Genomic DNA, 11,640 nt, shown 5'->3' on the forward strand with positions numbered 1-11,640 from the left:
AATATTTCTTTTTCTTCCCACTCTAAATCTTTCTCTCCTGTGTCTTTTAGTCTAGACATTTTACTTATGGCTCTGTGCATGCTAAGCTTGTTTGTGTACCAGTGACCTATACATACAGCAACTATCTTATTAAATTAAAAACATTTAACATGAATAATGTGTGATATCAGTTGGACTTATTTTATGTTTTGGATGTGATTATGATGTTTGTTTAAGAATTTTCATGGTTGAAAGTTGGAGTGGGTTTGTTTACATTTAACAGTGATAAAATATTCTTTTATGAATATTGCATCTATCAATTATGTAGGGGAAAGAATTTTGAGTATGTGAACAATAAGGTAAGATAGATCATTAAGATGATAGGCATAAAAATTATCCTAATCATTACATAGTTTAAGCATATATCAAAATAACACATTATGTTATGTCATGTACAATTATTATTTACCAATATGGATGAATAAATATAAATACAGAAAAATAAAATACAAAGTACTTTTAAAAAGTCAGAATTTCATTTAATGTTGTTGACTCAATCTTACCTCTCTCAAGGATGATTATGACTTTGAAAACAAGGAATTGTGCCAATTTACTGAACATTTCTCTTAACTCATTTTGCAACAATTTTATAACAAATCTTTACAAAAGCATGAGATATTTAAGGGCTATTTTTTTCTAAAACCATTGCTAATGGCCAATGGGTAGATAAAAGCATGATAAAAGCTTGGGATATGTGCTTTAATTTTTTTTCTGTTCAATTGCCTTAAACTTTGAGTCAAAGTGTTGACAACTCTGACCATAGGCATAGTTATCCTTTAAGGAGTGTTCACCTCAAGCTGGTAACCATGTCTCTACAAGACTGAAGAAAGGAAGGTAAAAGTGTCTAAGATATTTTCATTATTATCACCTGCTCCATTATACAGGATCCCATTCCAGACCACTGGAGTACCACCAATGATCTTCATTCAATGCCCTAAATCTTTCCTGAACAGTAGGTCCTTGTAGGCAGATAACTCAATGTTTAAATCAATGTTGACTATGGGCATGTATTATAATGCCTTTATTATGTTGAGATATATTTCCTATATGGTTATTTACTCCAAGACTTTTATTTTAAAGGAATTTTTGATTCACATTATCCCAGAAACCCCTCAATCAATAAAGAACATTGTTATTGTTTCTGGTCCCCACCAGATCACAATATTAAGACCCTATTCCTGAAGATACCACACACTTTGGTCATAGAACATAGAGGGATGAAGTTATTGCTGGCTATATAGCTTCCTCACTGTTGGCTAACTCTCTAAATAATGGAAGAATTTATGAAATCTTCTGGGGAAAAATAAATCATAAACATAATAGTATTAGGTGTGAACTCTGTGAACTGTCAAAATGATCAACATGGCAAGATGTGTCAATGGGTTTATTAGTGACAAAAATGTTACCAAGGTATCAAACCACTTTCTGATTGGATTTAGGCTTTCTCCATAGGTAAAAACACATGTGTGGTACTGAAAATATGGCTTTTATGGCTGGGGAGGTCATAGGCCTCAGGGTTGAACCTACTGCTATTATTTTGCTAAATAGACACATTATCAAAATGTTTTTAAAACATATCTCTCAAATTATAGATTACTGAAGTTCTGCTACCTCATCAGAGAAGTGTCTTTTACAGTGTATTCTAGTTAACAGAGAAACTCACAACTGGTGGAAGTGAAGATAAGAAGTGTCTGCAAAATACCAAGCAAAAAATGAGACGTCTATATCACATCCTCCCTATGCTTCATGGAACATTATGGAACAGGGGACAGAAAGACTGTAAGAGCCAGAATGACCTGACAGAATTATTGCACTCATGATCTCATACCAGGTACAGTTTCTTGCCCAAGACCTGAATGAGATCATGCCAATCTCATTCTAGCATGGAGTGGGGTCATGATCTTGCATAACAGAATAGAAGCTATGGAGAATTAATGGATCCAGAGGGAGGGAGACTCTGTTTTTTTAAGTGTTTAGCTCCTGGTGGTTGACATGCTCTAGTGGATGGCCCCATAACCAGAACTATATGATCAGAATAGGAGGAAATTTGGAACAAATTGAAAACAATGAGTGCTGAGGCTTTCTTGCTGGCTAGTAGGGGCATGGCCATCCCTTCTTTGGGACCATCAGCAGGCACCTCCCAGTGATGCAGGATTTAGGATTTCCTGCTGACTTCTAGGAATTTTCATATCCTTCTCCTCTCCTCTGCTTGGACCTTGAAACATTCCTCTGAGGCTTGAAGTGTGTTAGTAAGTCAGGGCTGTGAGAGCTCCTTAATGTGCTGACTAGATTGATCTGGTCCCTCCTATATAAAATCAAAAAAGAAATCCTGAATCCTAGGCCAAGTAACTGTTCATACTCAATCAGAAAGCAACTGAGATACATCAATAATGCATACAGAATCAAACTTCAACTCTACAAATGTAGGCTTGAGATCCATACCAGTATCACAAGTAAGAAAAGAAATCCAAATGCCAAAACCACAATGATAAAATAATAATATGAAAAGCCAAAATAATATGTCTCATCAAATACCACCAATCCTATTGGAGAGGTTTACAATGAGAACTCCCTAGAGGTAATCCAGTACAAAGACTTTCAAAGAAAAATCATAATCAAAGAATTCAACAAAGTAAAAAAACACATAAGCAAAAATCTCAAAGAACTAAAAAATGATAGAGATAAACTTCTGACTGAATTCATGAAAGAGCTAGAAAAGTGAAAATAGTGAAGAAAACTCAGGCTGAAATGAAGAAGTAAGGGAAAACTAAAAAATCCAAATGGAAATGACAGGAGAAAAATTTTTCCAACTGAGTGAATAAAATGGAAAACAGAATATATAAGACTGAATTATAAAGTTGAAGAACTGAAGTGCTCAAGCAAAGAATAAGAAAAAAATTAAAATACAGAAATGGAATATGCAGGAAATGTGGGATAACAGGAAAATACCAAATCACTTGTCATAGGCATAGAGGAAAGAGAAGAATCTCAGGTCATTGACATTGACCTTTAATTATAGAAGAAAATTTCCATAAATTAAGGAAAGACAAACCCTGACAGGTATAAAAAGCACATAGAACACAAAATAGAGAGGACAAGTAAGGAAACTCTCCATGTCATACCTTACTAAAACCACTAATTATGCAGAGAAAATAGTGAAAGCTGCAAAAGAACAAGTAAATAACATATAAAGGAAAACCCATCAGAAATACAGCTGACTAATGAATGAGAATCAGGAAAACCAGAAGAACCTGTCCCAAGTTTAGCAAGTTCTAAGTGATCGTGCTTGCCAACCCAGAATACTTTATACAGAAAACCTGCCTATTACACTTGAAGGGAAAATAAAAATCTCCCATGACAGGAATAGACTGTATGAATTCAAGTCCAGCAAAACAGCCCTGCAGAGAATACTTGAAGCAACACAAAGGACGGAAGAAAGGAACAACTATACCAATGAGGCAACCGAAAGAAAGTAAATGAAGGAATAACTTTTTTTCTTGGTTAAGCATTTTTTCTTTATTATAATTATCCATGTATAAATGTGTAGCTAATGAGATTCATAACGACATCTCTATACAGACATATCTAATACATTAATCATGTCTACACTCCCTTCCCCCTCCCTCTTCTGCTTCCCGACTCTCATCCAGGTCCCTGTTCTCTTGTCTGTTATGTCCACATATGAAAGAAAAATGCCATTTATCTTCCTGTGTGGCTTATTTTACTTAGCATGATATCTTCTAAGTTCCATCCATGTTCCTGAAAATGGCATGATTTTGATCTTCATAGCTAAATGATACTGGCTTTTGTATATGCTTTTTTTCTTTATCCATTTGTTTGCTGATGGGCACATAGACTCATTCCCTATTTTGGCTATTGTGTGCAGTAAACATGGGAAACTCTTTAGTTTAATGTATTTTTTAATTAAAAAAATTTAATAACCACATGATTAGAAGAAGCATTTCATTACAGCTTTAACATATTCAGTAACACAATCCAGAGCAAGGATACATCTCTTTGAAAAGTGGCTGTAAATTTTTAGGTTCACAGTTGAATTAATACAGTTATACAATATTGAACTCAGTATAAATCCTGTAAGATATAAAATTGAGATTTTACTCTTTAAAGAAGATCTCCATTTCAAGACATGATGTTTCCTACATTTTTTAATATTAATTTTTATATTTTTAGAAGAAACATATTACAGCTTCAACATGCCCAATAACACTTTCCAGAGAAAAAACACAGCTCCTTCAAAAGTGGCTATAAAATTTCTAGGTTCACTGTTGAATCAATACAGTTATGCAGTATTGAACTCAGTATAAGCCCTGTAAGACATAAAACTGAATGAGTTTTTAACCCTCAAAAGAGATCTCCATTTCATTCTAAAATATACTGTTTCTTACAGAAAGACTCATTGTTTTTGCTACTAAGACTGAGATGTTGCATACATCTTTAATCTGTATGTATCTGATTATTACTAGTCCTAATTGTTTGCACTCGGATCCTTGGCACCTGTGTATGTCTATAAAGTCATTGGGTAGATTTCAATGATAATGTTCATCACCTCGAAAATGTATTATATTTGAGGAAGAAGCATAAAAATTTACATTATGAAGGAATAATTTTCAAACACATTTACATCAAGGAAGAAAATAGAAATTAAAATAATACCTAATATACATCTTTTAAAAATAACTTTAAAAATCAATGCCTTTATTGCCCAAGTAAAAAGACAAGAGTAAGCTGAATGGATTAGGAAACAAAATCCATCTTTTCATTTTCTTCAAGGAAAATTGCATCCCTTTCAAGGACAAACACTACCTTATTGTGAAAGGACTGAAAAAAATATTGCAGCAAATGGCACAAAGACACAAGCAAGAGTTGAAATTCAAATAATAAACAGAATAGATTTTAAGTTCAAACTAATCAGAAGTTATAAAGAGTTTGATTTCATTCTGATCAAAGGAAAAATTGGCTGAGAAGATATTACAATCATGAATCCATATACACCAAATTCTGGTGCACTTGCACTCAGTTTTATAAGAACAATACTATAGGGCAATAGGACACAGATTAACCCCAACTCGGTATTAGTGGGTTTATTCAAGATCCCACTACCTCAAATAGACAGGACAACTTGACTAGGAATAAACAGAAAGTAATTAAATGATTACTACTATTACTGAATCAATGAATCTAAGAGCTGGTTCTTTGAAAAGATAAACAAGATAGATAGACCCTTATCCCAGATAACCAAAAGAAAGGAAGAGCAAATACAAATCAACAAAATCAGTGATGAAAATGTAAACATCGCAAGACACACATACACACACACATACACACACACACACACACACACACACAAATTCCAGAAGGTAAGGGAATCCTTTAAAAAACTATACTCTAGTGGTTGGAGATATGGCTTAGTGGTTAAGAGCATTGACTGCTCTTGCAGAGGACGCAGGTTCTATTCCCAGCACCCTCATGGCAGCTAACAACCATCCATAACTCCAATTATGGGAGAATCTGATGCCTTCTTCTGACCTCTATGTCATTGCACAACACAGGTACACTTATTCACATGCAACCAATACACTCATTTACAGAAAAATTTAAATAACAATAAAAATAAGATATTTTAAAAGCTATTTTAAATTTGAAAAACAAAAGAAACGGATTAATTTCTAAATTTAACAAAACCACCAAAGCTAAACTGAGAAGAAATCTTCAGCTTAAACAAATGCATAAAATTTAAGAAAATTGAAACAGTAATACAAGACCAACTAAAATGTTCAGGTCCATGAGGATTCACCACAGAATTCTATCAGACGTTTAAGAAGATCTACAACCAATGCTACTGAAATTATTAGAAAGGATAGAAAGACAGGGAGAACTTCCAATATTTCTCTATGAAGCCAGAAGTACTCTAACACCAAAAATAGATAAAGATGCAACAAATAAAACTATAGACCAATATCCTTAATGAATAGAGATGTAAAAATTCTCAACAAAATACTTGCAAATCACAGACTGACATCAAAAATATCAGCCACCATGATCAGGTTTACTTTATTCCAGAGATGCAGAGATTTATCAATACACATAATACAAAATGTAATAAATCAAAGAAATAAACTTAAAGACAGAAATCATATGGACAATTAAACAAATGCCAAAAAGGCCTTTGACAAAATCCACCATGGATTTTTTTTTTAACTAGAAGAAATTGGAATGGAGGGAACAAAACTTAATATAATTAAAGCTATGTACAACAAACCCAAGACCAACAATATTCTAAATGTAGAAAAAATTGGAAGCATTCCCTTTAAAATCAGGAATGAGACAAAGCTGTCCAGTATCTTCATTCCTTTGCAATACAGTGCTTAAAACTCTTGCTATAGAAATAAGACAAGAAAAGTCAACTAAAGGAGTACAAATTGGAAAAGAAGAGGTTACATTATCTCTATTTTCAGATTATATATTATACATAAGCCATTCCAAAAATTCCACCAGAAATCCTCAAGAAATGATCAATACTCTTGCCAAAATGACAGGTTAGAAAATCAGTTTACAAAAATCAATAGCCTTTCTATATAGCAATAACAGTCATTCAGAGAAAGATATCATGGAAACCCTCCCATTCAAATTTATGTCAAACCTGACCAAAGTTATAAAGACATCTACAATGAAAATTTTAAATCTTAGAAGAGGTAATGGAAGATAACAAGATACGGAAAGATCTACAGTGCACATGAATTGGTAGAATTAATATTGTTATCATGACCATCCAACAAAAAATATCTATTGGTTCAATACAATGTCAATACAAAACCCCGTGACATTCTTCAGAGAATTAGAAAAAAATCCTAAAATTCATATGGAATTACAAAAGTCCCTGGAGAGCCAAAGTAATCCTAAGCACAAAGAACGATGTTGGGGAGATTATCATACCAGATCTTATAATATATTGCAGAACTACAGTTAGAAAAGCACATGGAACTGGCACTAAAACAGACACATATTTCACATGAGTACCTGCAATTTAAACAACCTGAGATTTTCTAAATGTGCCAAGAACACACCATGGAGTAAAGATAACATCTTCAACAAATGATTGAAGGTGTGAAAAATGGATCACCACATTAGGAAGAATGAAATTAGAGTTTCATCTATCACCCTGCAAAAATTCAGAACTAAACGGATCAAATACCTCAATGTGAAAACTATAAATCTGAAATGGCTGGAAGAAAACCTAAGTAGTATTCTACAAATATAGATGCAGAAAAAGACTTTCCAAATCAGACATCATTTCTTCAGGAACCAAGGTAAAAAAGCTGACAAGCCACATGTATGACCTCCTCAAGCTAAAAAGTTTCTGTGTAGCAAAAAATAAAGAACCAAGGAATTGAAAAGGATACTGACAGAGTGGGCAAAAATCTTTGCCAGATAAACATTAGAACGAAGTTAAGATCTATCTATCTATCTATCTATCTATCTATCTATCTATCTATCTATCATCTATCTATCTATCTATCTTTCTATCTATCATCTATCTATCATCTATCTATCTATCATCTATCTATCATCTATCTATCTATTATCTATCTATCATATCTATCTCTCTATCTATCTATCATCTATCTATCTATCTATCTATCTATCATCTATCATATATCTCTATCTTTAAAAATATAGAATCCCTCTGCTTTTTGAAACTAGCTAGTCATTATTTACCTCCACTCTTGCTCTCATTATTGGCTATTTCTGCCATGGTTTCCCCATTTTAAGTGTCTTCATTTTTCCCAGTTCTCTTTTGATGATACCAGTATGCTATGGTCCCACCTCTCTTTATCTACTTCTTTCTCTTTATCCCCAAATTTCCTGTTATAACGTTTCCCCCCCTCTCATTTAGATAACCCATTTTCACAACCTAAAGAATAATTAAGCATGCACTATCTCCAAATGAGACCATGGTATATCTAAAAGTTACATAGCAAGAAACAGTGCCAGATAGGAGAATCTTTCCCCTGATATGTTGGCCAGGGTGGTCCATTAGATTCTCCAAATTACTCAAGATATTGCCACAGCCTTTGATGTCCTCCAAGAACTTGAATATAAGACCCTATTTCTGAAGACAGAAGATACTTTGGACACAGGATTTGGAGCAATTGGGCTGCAACTGACCTGAAACTGCTTCCCCTGAAGACTAGTTCTCATAACTTTGGAGAGTGCTATGAAGATGCCAAGGGAAAATCTCAATTTATGTTCCAACGAAAGCTTCAAGACCAAATAACCACATTGATGGACAACACAGAATATGTCATTGGTGCAGTAGTGGCACCTTTATTTTGCAGGCAATTGACAACTACCTAATTGGACTAAAAACTCACTCAAAGGGAGGAAATTGAAGTGTGGTATTGTAAGCATAGGCAAATATACATGGTTGGAGTGGTCACAGGTCTCAGAGAAAAGCCCAAGACTGTCACATCTCTAGACTGATTAATCTAATATTTTACTATGGGAAAAATGTGTATCTTTATATTTACAGACAAATATCCCAGTTACTACTCATCAAAGAAGTTGATTTTGCACCAGTCGGAGACTATTACCTAGTACAACTAGTAACACATGGGAATTGTCTATGAATTTCCTAGACCTAAATGAGACATCTACAATGCAACCTCTACACCTAAGGCTCATGGAACATAGAACAGGGATAAAGAAGAGGACATTAATAAATTTCTCAGTTCTCATTAATGAAGCTCCCTCATGCATCAGAGGGCCATGAACTCAAAAGGTCACAAATGGCCAAAGAGTAGTGATCAAGAGTCTGCTGAATTCTGGTCCTTGGACAGGACTCCTTTATTAAACTTCACCCACCCAAGGTTCAGGGACCATCACAGAAGAGGGGGCAGAAAGATTTTAAAAGCCAGGGAAGAAGTGCATGACCATATGGAAATATAGTTCTATAAGCTCCTGGGAACTTGCTCATACGATTCTTTGGAAATGGTATCAGCGTACACAAGTCCCATACAAATTCAGGCAGACAAAAACTAAGTATAGAACTCAGAAATTGAAAAACAGACCATAATCTTCTTGAAGAAATATTGGCAACTGATTGCTGGTAGGTGAAGATGAGCTCATCTTCTTAAAACAAGGGATTCTAGATAGGCTGACTAGACTTCAGTGGATGGAGTTGCTCTGGGGAATATATGTGGACAGCCACTTGACAAAGTGGGGCTTAACAGGGAAAACAGAGTATATAGGCTCCAGTTGCAGCAGGGGGCGGGTGCTATGGGAGGGTGGCAGTGGGATTGGGGGTATAAACATGATTAAGAATGTTTGAGGTGTTCTGTATAAAATACACAAAAATTCAATAAAAACAGATTTTAAAGAAAATAATCAAGTAAACAGAAGACCTTAATGATGGCTTATAGATCTGGACAGAGAATTCTCATAAAAAGAAATAAAAATGACTAAGAAACACCTTGAAAAGGATTCAGTAGCCTTAGTAATTATGAAATCTCAAATCAAAACCACTTTAAAATATGCTCCTATCCTCATCATACTAGTTATGATCAAGAGAACAAATGATTCCAGATGCTTGCAATGATGTCGGGAAAGGAGAATACTCATTCAATATTGGTCTCATTCACTATTGGTAGGATTGCATTCTTGTGCAACCACTATGGAGAACTCTTAAAATCTAAAAATATGGATTGGAGAGATGGCTCAGTGGTTAAGAGCATTTATTGCTCTTGCAGAGAACATTAGCTCAATTTCTGTCGCGAGCCGGGACTCTGTCCAGCAGAGTCCAGGAAAGACGACACAGACACCAAGGTAAGGTTCAAGCTTCTGTTTCTCTTTCTTCCTTTATTCTCTCTTATTATCTCTCATGTTCTCTTCACTATGATGCTGTCTCTCTCTATTACACACTTCAGCTCTTTATATAGCGTTTTCCAACAGCCCTCCCCCCAGCCGGTACCAATCAGGGCTCACACACGTGCAGCGGCCAGGCAGAGTGTAGCTCATAGGCACGTAGCAAGATCATCAGGCTGGCAGCACCTGTTTGGCCTCTCCATACTTTGGAGTAAGCAAGCGGGAATCACGAGCCTTGGCAATCAGCCAAGAGTTGGAGTAAACAGCACGAGGTTTGGCAGCCAGCCAGGGCGCCATCTGGCTGACTCAGCTGTGCTCGCTTCCCACAAATTTCCACTACCCAGATGTATATTTGAATGTATAATAATAAAATGCATGATGTCTTGTGGGAGGGATATGAGGGGTATAGACAGGGAAGTGAGACTGAATTTGGCTAAGATGTGTTGTATGAAATCCACAAATTCAATAAAATATATTTAAAAAATTAAAAACCAAAAACGTGGACTAGAAATTTAGGGGGCATGGAGGTGGAGGTGGATCTGACAGGAGTTAAGAAGAATAATTTGGGATCAGTATGTCCAAAATGCATTATACATTATTCACAATAAATTAATGAAATATTTATTAAAAACAAGACCTGATTATTGACTGAGGAAAACTGGGTTGGTATACCATATATTTTCAAATGACTGCCAACTACCACCTTTTAAAATATCCGGATTTCAACCCCTGGAGCAACAATTAGTGAAGTTTTCATTTATTGCCTTAAACCTTTCTTGAATGTGACATCTTTCAGGTACATTTCTCAAAGGTGAACCCCATCACCTACACCTGCCTTACAGCAAGAGTGATCATCTTTTACGACCCAAACATCCTGGAATGCAAGTGAAGATTGCATCTCTCAGAAGAAATGGTTTCTCTGGACCAAATGGGGGTTGTTCCTCACTCTGCAATGACAGTATCTTTCTCAGACAAAACTCTGTGATCTGAACTGAATAATAACCAACCAGACCACATTTTGATGTGTACTGCTTGAGAATGCATACTTCTGACTACCTTTCCTTTGAAATTTTGGAGCTCTTGTCAATACCTCTAAAGACAGGGCTACTCAATATACCTATTGTCAAATAAGTATATTCCCTTCCTTCTACCAGGTTTTACCAGTATCCATACCATTCTATTTATGTGAAAAAATCATTTTTGTGATTATGAACTTGTTCTAAGTACTACATTAAATTATCTAACATATACAAATAAATTTCTATATTCTCATGAATATAAACAAGATGATATAAATGTAGATTTTTTTTTCAACAGTAATATAATCATGTGTATGCAAGCTAAAATACTGATTAGACCCCTTGGTTTGTTAAGAAAAGAAATGAATTTAGAAAATTATAAATCACTTAAATAAACACATTCGTAGTAGAGAAGTATCAAGGTTTTTGGTGTTTGATTTCTTTGTACAGGACACTTGAATGGTCAACACATCAAAATGCTTCCCCCATTTCCCTCAGTATTCTCTTTATGAATCACTATTTTTGTAATTCACTCTTTCATATGATCCAAGTGTCCTGATATAGTAAATGTATCACCAAGTTGTCTATAGATTATTGATTACAAGGGAAAAGTCATTTTCTTACTCTTCATTGAAAACTAATGTGACACAGATATATCAGGTACTGGATAAAATTACAGAGACTAGGTATTTTCATGGGG

The 11,640-nt window shown here is 34.8% G+C and overlaps 1 protein-coding gene across 1 annotated transcript in view; it reads right to left on the reverse strand.

Annotated features, from left to right (window-relative positions):
• Positions 1 to 7,813, reverse strand: part of LOC103750372 (olfactory receptor 14A2-like) — a 17,417-nt gene extending 9,604 nt beyond the window's left edge. Inside the window, exon 1 of the mRNA XM_008853421.1 lies at positions 7,777 to 7,813. Within this exon, the coding sequence (XP_008851643.1) occupies positions 7,777 to 7,813 (37 nt within the window). The remainder of the gene's footprint in view (positions 1 to 7,776) is intronic.
• Positions 7,814 to 11,640: the final 3,827 nt, after the last annotated feature.

This window comes from Nannospalax galili, unplaced genomic scaffold (genome assembly GCF_000622305.1).
Source record: "Nannospalax galili isolate Female #2095 unplaced genomic scaffold, S.galili_v1.0 scaffold627, whole genome shotgun sequence".
Classification (NCBI taxonomy): Eukaryota; Metazoa; Chordata; class Mammalia; order Rodentia; family Spalacidae; genus Nannospalax; species Nannospalax galili.